Consider the following 15,154-nt stretch of genomic DNA (forward strand, 5'->3'; position numbering starts at 1 on the left):
TGCGGGCATGATTTTCATGGCCACATAATGAGATAAAATCACGCCCATTTACTTGAGCCTTTAGTCTGCCATATTGTACGTGCAGTCCTGTCTGCGGCAGTACTTTATAGATAGAGAGGAGCTGAGTAGATCAATATACAGCTTAGGGCAGCTCCACACGGGCGTATTTGCGAACACAAAATTTGCGCATGTAATACGCAGAGAATAGAATCCATTTATTTCAATGGGTCTATCCTCAATTCCTAATTTGCATGCGTATTTTGTGCACAAAAAACACCCCGCAACATGCTCAACTTTTGTCCCCCGTAGAAGTCTATGGGGGATTCACAAATGCAAGCTCAATGTACAAGGAGATGCGCGATATGCTGCGCAATTCAGCAGGAAAAAGAACACATCTGGAACTCAGGCTAAATAGCTATTGAAATCAGGGCGTGTGCATCTGTCTTAGGCCCTGTGCGTGCAAAAAATGCAGTAAAATACGCCAATACGCCCTATCTTTCACCGTGTTACGCAGATAGCTCCCATAGACTTCTATGGCAGATGAAAAAAAGAGGGGGAGGGAGTTATAAAGCTGGGACAAGAAGACAGTGTGCTATAATTAGGCATTATTAGTTATTCCGAGAATTTCTTCCAACCGTCACCTGCCATCGGTTCAGTGTGTTTTTTTTACCTGCGTGCTGCAGCACACGATGTGGACGGCTTTAAAAACGTCAATTGCGATCATGAATCAAGCTCGTTAAAAAATAATTTATGCATAAATACTTTCCGTATGCGCAAACATATTTACGCATACGTTCGTGTGAATAAGCTCGTTTCACACAGATGCATTTGTGTGCGCAATACGCAGTGATTAGAGCCCATTCATTTCAATGGGTTAGTTTACAGGCATGTATTTTGCATGAGCATCCTGGCCGCGCAAAAAAGAACATGTTATATCTTTCTAAATATTTGCGCACCAAAGGTCCCCATAGAAGTCAATGGAGGGTGCGCAAGTGCAATATGCAAGGAGATGTGTAAAAACACTGCGCAATTCCACTGGAAAAAGAACACATTAGCTATTTCAATGGGTGCGTTTGCTCGCCACGTGCAAATGAAAATACCCTGATATGTGCACAAAAAAAGCTTTCAAATGGGTGTATTTTAGCTCCATATTTTAACAGTGGAAAGTCCGATTAACTTTCTCGTGATGAATCGCACAATTGTATTGCACAAGAAAATCGATGGTAGCAGCAATGCGAGATTTTTTCACAAAAAAAAGCATCACTGACGCTACAAAATCACGTAACAAAGCTGCCATATTGCAGTGATTTTGTAGCGCTGATATTGGTGTCCCCGTGTGAAAGAGGCCTTATGGCTCTTAGATAGTGTTTGGCCAGCTGCACTTAAACGGGCCGGATTCTGCATGTGGGAGCAAGCAGAGGAATCCAACCCTGTGCCCGGCCAGCATCTGCGCGTACCTGTATTTATCTGCATTGCAGATGGTCCGGATGGCTTGCCGTCGCACATGTGCAGTGCAGATTTTTTTTTTAAATCACTGACCTTCCAGCTCCGTCACTAGGCAGTGACGCGGAATCCGCCACGTTACCACAATGTGAATTACAGAAGTGCCCATGAGTTGGACGGCTTCCATTGACTTCAATGGAAGCCATCCGCTCAAAAATAAAACATGCTGTGATTTTTTTTTTTCCATGAGCAGAAATCGCATTCACTATCTGCTTATGGGAGCAAACATACAAATGTTCTATTTCTAATATTGGATGCGGAATGCCGCGGATCATCTGCTCAGGTAACGATCGCAGATTCCGCACCCCAAATCTGGTCGTGTGCAGCCTGCCTTAGACATCATTTTTAGGGGTTTTGATGAACTTGGGTCGGTTCAAAATAATTCGGACCAAACCGAACTTTTTCCAAAACTTCACCAAAGCGGACAAGCTGAACTTTTCAAAACTTTTCTCATCACTCCTTATAAGTGAACTTAATATCTTTAATGTCAGCCCCTGAATTTTCATTTAGCACATGCCTTTGGGAGGACATTTCTGTGCATATGGTTATCACCCAAACACCGTGTTGGACTTCTCAGGAATATTTGCTTTGCTCTCCTACCATATAAATCTCAGTCTGTTATGTGAATTACTTCCTATGTCAATCATCCAGGCGATCCTAGCAAGATCTCTCCGAATGTCTGTGGCTTCCCACCAGTAATACCGGCTGCAGTAAATGTTCTGTCTGCGCTGTAATTATTATATAGTGATAATGCATGAGATTACTAATCACTAGTAAATAGGCTTGTCAAGAGCAAGGTATGCTTGTGCTACATGGAAATATATAGGAAGCAGCGAGTGGGTAGAGTAACCTGTGCAGTCAGCCTTCCTGTTGATTCATGGGCAGAATGGATATTATATTTCCACATCTATTTATCTAGTTGAGCTGCAGCTTCGACTCGACCTTGAACGCAGCCAAGTGAATCACGTGACAGAACTATGACATGGGAACATTTCAAAGATTGCAGCGTGAACAAATACACAGAGACTTAGGTGTAAATTTAGATTGCACAGCCAGATGATAGGCGGAATCCAGATTTATCTCTATCACGTAAACAAGTCTACATTTTATGAAATGCGTGTGGTACACGGTGTTCTGTACAGCCGTAAAATATACTACATTTGTTAAAAGGGTTGTCCTACAAAGATGATTTCTGATTATATGCACTATTAGAGTATATAGACTTCATAGATTGGGGTTAGTGTTAAGCAAACTGAAACAATAGAACCCAGTTTTGGGTCAAACTTTGCTAAGAATTCAATTTCCGAAACCCTGAACCTTTGATTGTTTGTTTTTATCAAACTGGAAGTTCATAAAAACCCTTAAAATTAGTGGTGGTGGCGGTTCTTCTTCAATGAATGTGGCTTAGTAGTTAGCACAGCTAGGTTCAAATTTGACAAAGGACAACGTGAAGTTTGTATGTTCTTTTTGTGGTTCTTCTCCTCCTTGGAGGAAGAAGTATGGTGGTTCAGTGGTTAGCATTGTTTCCTTGCAGAACTGGAGTCCTTCATTCAAATCTGACCAAGGACAACATCTGTATGGAGTTTGTATGCTTTGTCTATATTTCTGTTTATTCTTTATTAGGGCGGTCCTGGGATCACTTTCTTGCTAGATAGTCTGGTGCAGGTTTTGGTTGTGTTTCAGTCTTCTGGCTCTGGTGGGAGTGGTATTAGATGAGACATGACTAAAGATGAGCGAACACCAAAATGTTCGGGTTCGCGTTATTCGAAACGAACTTCCCGCGATGTTCGGGTGTTCGTTTCGAATAACGAACCCCATTGAAGTCAATGGGCGACCGGAAGATTTTTGTATTTCGCCGATGCTCGCTAAGGTTTTCATGTGTGAAAATCTTGGCAATTCAAGAAAATGATGGGAACGACACAGCAAGTTCTCCTCTGCCACAGCTGTAACAGCTGTGGCAGAGAAGAACGATGTTAGCCCATTGAATTCAATGGAGCCGTCAATACAGCCGACTCCACTGAATGCAATGGGCTGCCGGCGATCGCGGGATGAATTGTCGGAAAGGGGTTAAATATATAAGCCCTTTCCTGCAATTCATCCAGAAATGTGTAAAAATAAAAAATATATATATACTCACCTGGTGCCGACAGACGGAGTTCAGCGCGGCAGGCTGCAGTTCTCCTGAACTGCTCTGAACAGCTGTGAGTAGTATTCAGCAGCCGGGGATTTAAAATCCCCGCCTGCTGAATAAGATGCCTCTGAATGGTCACAGCCTGACCAATCAGAGGCCAGCCCTCACTCACACCCATTCATGAATTCATATCTTATATATTTAACCCCTTTCCGACAATTCATCCCGCGATCGCCGGCAGCCCATTGCATTCAGTGGAGTCGGCTGTATTGCCGGTTCCATTGAATTCAATGGGCAAACATCGTTCTTCTCTGTCACAGCTGTTACAGCTGTGGCAGAGAAGAAGGATTTGTCTTCTATATGTTCTCAATGGGGTTGGCGCTGCTGCCGCCGGCCCCATTGAGCGCATATAGAAATGATTTCTCAGGGAAGAAAGTTAAAGTAACCCGAACATCCGAACATCGTGTGGTGTTCGTTACGAATAACGAACATCCCGAACACCCTAATATTCGCCCGAGCATCAAGCTCGGACGAGTACGTTCGCTCATCTCTAGACATGACTGATCTCACTTTTGTCAGGGCTATTTAGCCTGGCCTGGGGCTTGGTTTGGGTGTGGTTTATTTTCAGTCATCCACTAGCGGTGGAGGAAGCCAGAAGTTTAGAGCTGGTTTCTCTGTGCAAAGCAGAGTACAACAGTTTATTTTTATTCCATCTTGTTTTCCATGTTATTCCCCTATCCCTCATAGGGTTAACTAGTGACCGAGGTACGATCATCAAAGGTCAGGTCATTATTTTGTACTGTTTGGTGTGAGGTAGCACAGTGCTTTCAGGTTACGCATCCAGCGTGTCCTGTGCAGACGTGACATTTTTGTTCTTCTACTCCAGAGATAGAAGAAGGAGGAGGAAGAAAGAAGTAGCATTGTGGCTCAGTGGTTAGTAGTGTTGCCTTGTAGTGGTGGACTCCTAGCTTCAAATTTGACTGATTCATAATCCATGCAGAAGTTGTTCTTGGTGAGATTTGAACCTAAAACCCCATCACTGAGCCACATCAATTGAAGGACCCCCGCCACCATTGCAGGTCTCTTAGCCAGTGTTCAATAATAGTTTTAGGGTTTTTATGAACTTCTGGTTTGGTTTGAACTAATTCGGAACAAGCCAAAGTTTTCAACGACATTTGGTGAACCATTCACTTATCTCCAACTTTATTGGTGGGGGTCCGCTGCTGAGGATCCCTGCCGATCAGCTGATTGAAGTGACAATGGCGCTTGTGTGAGTAATACTGCCGCTTCAGTCTATACTATACACAATACTCTATATTGTATAGCAGCCGTACCTGGTATAGCAGCCCAATCTTATTCATAGGAATGACCCTGCACTGCACAGGTCTGAGAAGAGACAGCAGCGCTCATCTGAGTGCTACAGCCTCTTCAATCAGTTGATCTGTGGGGATACTGAGTGGCAGACTCTCACTGATCTGATATTCATGACTATCCTGAGGATAAGTCATCAATACTTAAGTCACGGAAAGTTCTTAAAGGGGATTTTTCTGGGAGTAAAAAAAATCTATGGACAAAGATTTAAAATAAGAGTAGCAATAATATAAATTTCAAAGCAATAAAATAAAAAGTCATACTAATTGGTCACATGTACTCCATCTCCCAGCTCTAATACCAGAAGAAGTTGCAGCAGTTCAGCAGTCGGGTGCCATTCATTCTACACATGACAGTCACTAGATTCAGAATTGATAATGCCATGAACAATCACAGAACCACTGAAGCTTGTGTGTTACATTTCTGCAGGATGCAAACATGGCTTCCCTCACAGACATTGCCACACTTCCAATCAGACATAATTTATGTCTACAATTGAATTAACCAATATATTCATGTTTTATATCAAAAAAGTGCAGGAAACACAGAATAGGGCAAAAACAGTAACAGAATTATGGGGATAGGAATTCCATCCTCAGCCAACCTTTATGTGGCAGATCCTGCCTAGAATCAGGGTGATTGCCTTGATAAGGGTGGGCCACTCATCAGGAACCTGCGCGGGGCTTAGTCTGTCCCTAGATGAAAGCTAGGAAAAATGTCTAAAAAGATTTAGCCTCATGCAAAAGCAATAGTCACAGGAAATTGGCTGATAGGAGTCTGCTGCCCAACCAAGCACCATAGACAGGACATAATTTAGATACGGGTCAAGATTCAGACATCTAAACAACCCATCAAATGAAGGGTTCAGGCATCATACAATCCATTGGGCAGAGGGAACAGACAGAACAGGATTCAAGTCTGACAACCCTTTAGACGGCAAGAAGACACAACAGGACTGGTGTCCAACAAATCCATTGAATGGGGGGCACGGACAAGACAGAACTAAAACATGTACAAAACTGGATCCAGAGAGGAAACGAACCAGACAAAGGACCAAACAGCATGAAGACAGGAAATGACCAGCACCCATGTAAGGTTGGAGCTGGAACAAATAGACATCCATAATAGCTGATTGGCGTCTGGGTTAATCACCTCCCTATCACCTAGTCAGTCCTTACACCATAGAAGATGATGAAGCATTGAAGAAGGGAACATTAAACACTGAGAGATTTCCACCAGACTGCACCTAAGGGGCACTCAGCAGTGACCATTAAACCCTGAGAGATTTCTGGCAGATGACACCTGAGAACCTTCTAAAGGGTCTATTAAACACTCAGGGATTTTTGACAAACGATATCTAAAGGCTTTCTGCAGTAACAGTCAAGAGGAACTACCCAGTGCTGAATAACAGGGCACATGTGCCGAGGGAGCAATCACGTACACCAGAACAATATTATGACATCACCTTGGCTCCACCTCCTGATTGCGTCTGACACATCACAATGCTGTAATTACTTAAACAGGCATGTGTACAGTGAACAGTAAGTCACCGCCGCAGGTTATTCTAGAACCGGAATGGCAGGGATTGACGCTTCTGCACAGGATTGTGGACATTTGACCAGTGTGTATGACTTACTTTCTATTTTAATCCATTTTTTGCTCTAGATTTTTTTCTACTGTCAGAGAACCTTTTTAATCTACTAAATATAAAAAGCTATGCACCCATTTGTCCATCACAAATATCCATCTCCTGGATGTAGACAGTGAAAGTTCATATTGAAAACCATAAGGCCTCATGTCTACGGGGAAAATCAGGCACGCTATGGATTCTCCATGGAGAATCCATAGTGGGTCCCTCCTGCCCCGCGGACATGATGCAAAAAAAATCTGAATAAACTCACCTGCAGCGGTCCGTGCGTGTCTTCCTCCGTCGCGGCCGGATCTTCTTTCTTCGGCCCGGCGTATGTGCTCGGGATGTCGGCTGCGAGCATGCACCGGGCACATCTGCCGGGCCGAAGAAAGAAGTTTCCGGCCGCGAAAGAAGGAAGACCTGCATCGCCCGGAGCAAGTGAGTTTAATTCAGGCGCAAGTCTCCCGAGGATCTGGATGGCTTCCATAGGCCTCAATAGAAGCCTGCGGGAGCCGTCCCTGCGGGAGACCCGCGCCTGAATGGAGCATGTCCGGATTTTTTCCTGCACGCGGGACCCGCGCCTGCAGGGAAAAATGACAGCCGCAGGCATTTAACTACCTGCGGGTATCTAATGCTTCCCTATGGGGTGCGGATCCGCGTGCAGGAAAAACGCTGCAGATTTTAAATCCGAATTTGCCCGTGGACATGAGGCCTAAGGAACTCATACAAGAAGATTAGAAAACCTTCTAACATTTTGTTCTACAGTACAATGAATGATCTTTATTAGCTGACGCCTAAGTAACTTTTATACTGGTGTAGATATTAGTTTGTTACATACAAGTTGTAAACATGCATGCAGCATAATAAAAACATACATTGTATTAAAATTTATAGTCTAAGGAAAAATAAATAAAAAAACAAACAAAAGAAAAGCTACAGGACATAACTATTTTGTATGCTGCTGCTGCCCTTCTTTGCCTTGCAAGTACCAAGTGAGGAAACAGAATTAGCCGCTCTGTAGGTCTCCACCTGTTTTCAAATGCAACCTGTTGTTTTACTACAAGAAGGATTATACGGAGGGCCTGCTATTGTAGTAAAGGGAAAAATCTCGGTATACACAGCATTTTAGTAATAGGGGGTGACGAGTTATTCAATATCACTTAAAAGTTCTCTTTATTATAGTTACAGTAAACTGTAGTCTTCCACAGAATGCATCACTGCGGGGCAGATTTAGTATTGCAAATACACATGTTTTCTGGTGCAACTGTCTTGCAGTACATTCACATGTAACGGAATTTGTGTGGATTTCCCCCAATGTATTAAAAAAAAAAAATCGATCAAAAATCGCGACCGTCTGAAGCATTGGATTCCAAAGTATTCATTTAGATGAATCATTTTTGGCCACGTACAAAAATTGTGCCGGAAAAAATAGCAAATCGGCGATCATTTTTGGTCGCTGATTTTATACGCCACGTCCAACGATAGGTCTTGCCTTATCTTTTGCTGAGATGCGCTGGAAGCTCCTAGACTCCTGTGGAAGCGAAAAAGGGAGGGGTGGGGGAGTTTAGCTGCGTCCAACGCTGGGAAGAGAAGACAGCTGGCTCCATTTAAGCGTTAGCAGTCATTCCGAGGATTTTTGCGATCAAGGGATTTTTTTTGCCAATATACAGCAACCGCCCGTATGAACGGCAGAAAATACGCGGCTAAAGATCAGGACTCTTCATTCATGTGAGTTTAGGGTGATACGGGTGAGCATAAAAACGCAAACGGTCGTGAAAAAGAGCCCTAAGGTATTATTCACATGAGCGTATATAGGCAGGCGTTTTCATGGCCGGCCGATATACGCTACCATCTGATGCATTGGATTCCAATGCATCAGATCGCACAGACGTATTCCCACGGCATAAAAGCCCCTGGCCGGGCATTTACGCTGGGCAGGAAGGATAGTCCTTTAACTATCTTCCTGACCGGACTACGCTGCTGCCATAGACTCCTATGGGAGCCCATGACAATGGCCATAGAAGGGAGGTGGGGGGAGTTTAGTAGCGTCACTGCTAAACTCCCTCCCCCTTCTCTTCTCCTCTCTGCCCCTGGTCGCTGTTTGCAATGGAAGGGGCAGGACAAGGGTAGGGCTAAGCTCCGCCGACCCTCTTTCATTGCAAACAGCGGTAAGGGGCGGAGAGGGGGTGGGAGCTCAGCACACTAGCCCTTGCCCCGTTCCGCCTCCTCCACTTGTAGAGAGCCAGCGAGGGGGGAGGAAGGGGGAGACAGATTAGCAGAGCTAAGCTGTCTTCCCCAACCCGACAGCATATATGCCGAGCCTATGCATCAGATGGTAGCGTATATCTGCCGGCTGTGAAAAAGCCGTCTGATATTCACTCGTGTGAATAAGCCGTAAGACTGTACGGGATGCAATTATAATTGGTAAAAAGTTAAAGATATAAAAAGAGACAAAACAAACAAAGAAATTCCAGGTGTTCCAATGTATATCCCATTGTTGATTGATCACCATTTGTGTTATTTTGCTGCACCTCCACCTATACTTTAATTGATTTTGATTAGCAATTTTTTTTACATGTCTGAGTTGAAATGTGACACATTTAGAATCTATATGTATTCACTACTGTTTATTAATTACTATTTTTAATTATTAATTACTATTATTAATTAGACCAAATTTTCTTTGCACTTTCAACGTTGTATTATTTCTCGTTTTTTTCTTTTTTTTGCTCGGCTATTTTTTCCTTCTTTTTACTGGTTGCATTTTCTTACTTTTCATGTCTGCTTGCAAATGCATATAAATTATAGACGTTGATTAATTTTCTGTTCACCTGCTGTTTCTTTGTGTGTTTGCATTGTGTCTTTTTATGTTTCCAACTTTGAAGAAGTAATAAAAATTAATTTATGTCTTTGTAATTGAGTTCAGCACAACTTTTTTTCTCTTTTTGCTTTGGTGCTGATATATTAAAATATGCATTTGGATGATTGTTACAGTGGTTTGGGTTTCTCGTTTGGGTATAGTATGGCTATATCTGCCATTGGCTTTCAGTTTCTGAGCCTTACCTTTGCCCCCAAATCTGCCACTTATTCCACCATTGCAAATCCCAAACCAAAGCCAACAAGACTCATTACAGATTTTGATGCAGAATTGCAGGCTGATTTAAGCAAGTTCAATTCCACATCACGGAGACTTGTGGGCTTTGGGATTTGCACTGGTTGCCGCTGTTATCTATGTCCAGTGGAAGTCATTTGACCTCTGCGTCAAACCAGAGGTTGCAGCGTCATTGTTTTTAACCCCTAGCACCCTAGCACACAGAATATGAGTGTGATGCCAGAAGTTCGGGCAGTGATGCTGCGGCTTCTGTGGTCACCTGACTTCTGCCAGACATACTCACTGGAAGCCAGTGCCAAGGCCATGGCCCAGGGGTGGGTGGAGGGGGGAGAGGGGAGGTGATTATAGTTTATTTTTTGCAGGGCTCAGCTATTAAGCATTTTTTGTGGTAGTGACAAAACCCTCTAAAGGTAAATACAAACAGGCGATAGCGATATCACCGCGAGAAAATCACGTCTATGTTCCCTTGATTTTTGAACATCAGCGCTGCTTTTCGTAGCAAAAACATAGCTGCCGCTTGCAATTTTCTCGCGTGAAAGTCAATAGGACTTTCTAATGTTAAAATTGCACTGCAGAAAAACCACAAGTTTGTGCATTGCGATAAAAAGGAGTCTCCATAGGGAAGCATGGGTGCTAAATTAGAAAAATAAAATGCAGAAAGATAGGACATGCTGCCATTCTTTTTATCCCAACATTCATGCGATTTTAGGGTGATACGGGTGAGCATAAAAACGCAAACAGTCGTGAGAAAGAACCCTACGGTATTGTTCACGTTTGTCACAATTTTTATCACAACATCGCATGAGTGAAACGATCGCAAAAGTGAAAGAACCCATTGAAAATCATTGGCAATGGAGCTGGCCATGCAGATTTTCATCCGCAAGCGGTGCGGCTGTTTTTCCGCGCAAAAATATGCGCGGAACGTCGCTCGTGTGACTGAGCCCTCAGGCATCTTGACTGGCATTGTTGTGGCCTCTTTTTTAGATAAAAAATGTCCATATACAAATACAACATGCTCAGGTCTTTTTTGCCATTTTCTCATAGGCCTGTCTATAGGACTTGAAGAACGCTAAAAAAAATGCATTTCATAAATGTAACAAAATTGAAAGAAACACTTGTAGAAAAACACTATCAAAATGTACAAAATTCATGATATTTTTTGCAGGCTATGAAAAATGCTGAGAAAGTTAACTGTGAAGGAGCCTCAGATAGTCCTGCGGAATGTAATCAGCGGCTTCAGCTTCAGTTACAGTACATCTGTCTCTATTGTTGTGTTCTCCAAAATAGACAGCATGAAAATGCCGCCATTAGCGCTCCCGCAGGGGGTGTTGCCCATCAATTAAATTCCAAAATGGCAAAGTTTAATTCCTAATTATAGAGCTAAACATCGCTCTCCACAATTACACAAACAATATCACTAGGCATACATGGCTGGCAGAAGTGGGTGACTGCATTACACTTACTAGGGGTTGGTATTCATTTTTTTTGTTTTTATTTTACATGGAAGTCTTTAACTTTTTTAGATTTGCTCATTTTTCAAGTGTATTAGGGCGAGCACCCACTGGCGTTTTTTACCTGCGTTTTGCGTTTTGCGTTTTGCGTTTTTCCTGCACAGGCATAGAGATAACATGTGTTCCTGTCCACTGGCGTTTTTTTTGCATTGCGTTTGCGTTTTTAACATAGGAACTGTCAGTTGCATATGTGTCCTTATTTTTCTCCATGGAAATTAATGGCAAAGCCGCGAAAACGCCGCGAAAACGCCGCGGAAAACGCGCGAAAAAACCGCGGGACACGCGGCGAAAACGCTGCGTTTTTTTCCCGCGGGAAACGCAAACGCCAGTGGGTGCTCGCCCTTAGTTTGTATGTTAACCCTATCGTTCCCGAGCTATTGTTAGTTTTTTCCTTTTGTTTTTTTTTCCCTCCCCACTTCCAAAAAATGATAACTTCTTTACTTTTCCATTGACTTAAGGCCCTTGTAGACACAACGATTATCGCTTAAAAATCACTCAAAGCCGTCTTGTGTAACTGCACTGACATTGTGCAGTTTTCGTTAAGCCATCACTCATCGTCGTCTTTTAGCGTGCTGAAAGACGACGATCAGCCTTATCAGGGATTCACAGCGGGATACAGCTGATACTATTGTTTCAGCTGTATCCAGCTCCCTGATAACGGGCTGGGTATGCAGAACAGAGCAGTCCAGCTCAGTTCTCCATACCTGGCACGGGGCACTCGGCTGTATAACAGCTGGGCAGTGTGAGCTGGGAACAGCTGGATGCAGAAGACAAGCGGGCACACCTCGCTTGTCTTCTGCATCCTCCACTCGGAGCGCTCAACATTTGAGCGATCACCTTGCGCTGTAAAAGAACACATCGATTATTGCTCAATTTTTTGTGTTATTGAGATAATCGCTCAATAATTGTTGTGTCTAAACCAGCCTTGAAGGGGGTTTCACACGAGTGAGGAAATTCCACACTTTTTGTACAATTTTCGTGTGATGCAAGAGTCAGTAAAAAATCTAATTATGAAACCAATGATTTACAATGGTTTCCTTCCCGTTAGCGATGTTTTCACTCATGTAATGTTGTGACAGCAAAAAATGATGGCATGGCCTATCTTTCTGCGATGTGCGATTTTTTTCCCCCCATGTTTCACTGTGGAGCCTGCTTTTTATTGCAACTAGAGATGAGCGAGCATACTCATTAAGGCGATATACACGAGAGAGCATTGCCTTTTTTGAGTACCTGCTGGCTTGTCCCTGAAGATTTGGGGGGGGGCCGCAAGGGTGAGCGGGCGGTTGTGAAGGGGATCGGGAGGGAGAGAGAGATCTCTCTCACTCTCCACCCTGCTATCCTCCGCTGCCCCGCGCCGCCCCCCGCAGCCCCCCCGAATCTTCAGGGACGAGCCAGCAGGTACTCGAAAAAGGCAATGCTCTCTCGAGTAAATCGCCTTAACGAGTATGCTCGCTCATCTCTAATTGCGATGCAATTTTAACATTAGGGAGTCTTCTTGACTTTCACCAAAAATTGTGGCAAAATCATGCGATAAAAACGAGCATGAAAATCGTGGGCAGCAGGAATGATTTTATGAGAAAAGCAGTGCTGAGGCTCAAAAATTGCAGGGAAAAAAGATGTGTAAAACTAGCCTTAACCATGTGAGGGTTGTTTTTTTGTGGGTTAAGTTGTATTCTTCAATAGTACCATGTACTGTAGTATGTAATGTACCAAAAAACTTTCTAAGTAGGGTGAAATGGACAAAAAAAGGCATATGATATAAGGCTATTGAGTCATCTCAGTTGGTGGTGCTGCAGAGGCATTATATCATCTTCCATTTGCTTAAAGGGGTTGTTCAAGTTGTTATTTTATGTTACAACCCGGCCCATGCAGTAACATAACTTACTTGTATATACTCACCTCTCCCTGCTGCTCCGTCCTCTATTCATTGTTTACAGGCTGCAGTCCCAGCAGTAAACATGATATCAGAGGGGAGAACTGAAGCAGCGGCGCGGGACACAGTGAGAAGAGTTGAGTATATGCCGGTTAGTTATATTACTGCCTGGAGATGGGATTGTAACTTAAAATAACATCTTGAACAACCCCTTTAGGCAAATGGAAGATAACAAAATGCTTCTGCAGCACCACCAACATAAAATAACAACTCGGATAACCCCTTTAATTAATTTCCTAGACTTTCTTCCTGCTTACTTGGTGCTTTCCACAAGGAGAAACAGTAAGTAGCCTTCTCAACCAACATCAGAGCTCTCACCCAACCAGCAACCTACTTCACACTGAGGAGCAAAAACCTGAAAAAGTTGCCTGTACGTGGTTTGACCCCCGCAGGAAGTCTTTGACTTATAGAAAAGTCTATGGTTTAGCTTCTATCCTTAGTCATGTTACCAGATCTGTTAGAAGGTCGGATGTGGACATATAAAGAAATTATTGGTCAAGACAGCGCATCTGCCGATGGTTGGGGTGGAATTGAAGTTATAGATATAGAGTGATATCAAAAAGGGGGACTCACCTGGCGCAAACGGCTAAACCCTGAGGGGTTAACCGCTATGTCTCTGGTCCAAGTGAGCCAAGGAGAGGGTGGTCTTTGGTAGAGGTGACGTCCTGTCCTAGGGACATCAAAGGGACATTCAAGGAAGAGCAGGCTCGGAGATTCCCAGTATATAAGGAGTATCTCGGGCAATTGCCAAGGGAAAATGGTTGCAGAGAAATGTTCTCCAGTGCTCAGGGTGCCACGCCACTCGTGCAGTAGTCCGTAAATGACGCTAAATTTGTGGGAGGAGGAGTTTTGGTGGACGCCCAGGAGAACCCCTAACCTCACAATTCGTCTAGGTGAGGAGGTGCTCTGGACAGATGGTGATGGAATTCAGTAACAGTAGGTGTGGGCTAACATCCAACATAATGAGTTTTAAAACACAAACCAGAAATGGGTGGGTAGAATGTGACGCGTTTCGGAGTATAACAACTTTATCCAGCATAAATCTGACGTAATGAATAAAGAGAATTGAATAATGCAACTGTAGGTATATAGAGGAGGTGAAAAAAAATATTATATATATATATATATATATATATATATATATATATATATATATATACAGTTTCATAGAGATTGGTTACACAGGAGGACATGCATAAAAGAACAGAGCAAGAGAATGTTGATGTATGGGGGAACCTATTGCCCAATGGATGGTGCTGCAGAGGCATTGTACCATCCCTAATTTGCAAACCAAATTTCCCAAAGGCACCTACTTGGAGGTAACACACTCCTCTTACCCCTCATTTCATTGAAATACATTCCAGTCTCTCCAGTGTTGATACAAGGGAAACAATAATGTTATCAGCAAGTTAAGACAACATAGACTTCCGATACATTGTTGCTTTCCATGCTACAGACAGTAGCGCTCACCTGCCACGCTGCCATCCTTCACACTCTCGGACATGTTGGGAAGGGCAGCTCTGCCACCTTTCTTCTTGGAATCTTTTCTCGAGAGGCTGGAATAATTCCCAGTCTGTTTCTTCGGTGTTGGTGAGCGCAAACTCCTCTCAATTTCAGCTTCCTGTTAGCAGAAATAAAAGGGATGTTTGCTGAAAGTTATCAGGAGGAAACACATGCAGTTATTCCTAAGGGTGTCTACGGCCAACGTGACGTTTCAGTGCAGAACGCTCCAATGTTCTCCAAGCCGGACGGTGATCTGGCTAATCACACCCCGCCTGGAGCTGGGGGCGAGAAGAACTAAAGAGGAACCTGCTTCTAAGTCACTTTAAGAACCGGTTACATAATGTCTATGGACACGGAGATTACAGAGATTGTATCTGTTCAGAAAGTCAAATATTGGATTTGTATCCTTTTTACTCCCAGCATTCAGGCCTCTTGTATACACAGCTTTATAATGTGTTTT

The 15,154-nt window shown here is 43.4% G+C and overlaps 1 protein-coding gene across 1 annotated transcript in view; it reads right to left on the bottom strand.

Annotated features, from left to right (window-relative positions):
- XIRP2 (xin actin binding repeat containing 2) overlaps positions 1–14,787 on the bottom strand; it is a 190,051-nt gene extending 175,264 nt beyond the window's left edge. Inside the window, exon 1 of the mRNA XM_066575911.1 lies at positions 14,662–14,787. Coding sequence (XP_066432008.1) covers positions 14,662–14,695 — 34 coding nt within the window. The 5' untranslated portion in view covers positions 14,696–14,787. The remainder of the gene's footprint in view (positions 1–14,661) is intronic.
- Between the last annotated feature and the right edge of the window lie 367 nt (positions 14,788–15,154).

This window comes from Eleutherodactylus coqui, chromosome 8, assembly GCF_035609145.1.
Source record: "Eleutherodactylus coqui strain aEleCoq1 chromosome 8, aEleCoq1.hap1, whole genome shotgun sequence".
In the NCBI taxonomy this organism is placed as follows: domain Eukaryota; kingdom Metazoa; phylum Chordata; class Amphibia; order Anura; family Eleutherodactylidae; genus Eleutherodactylus; species Eleutherodactylus coqui.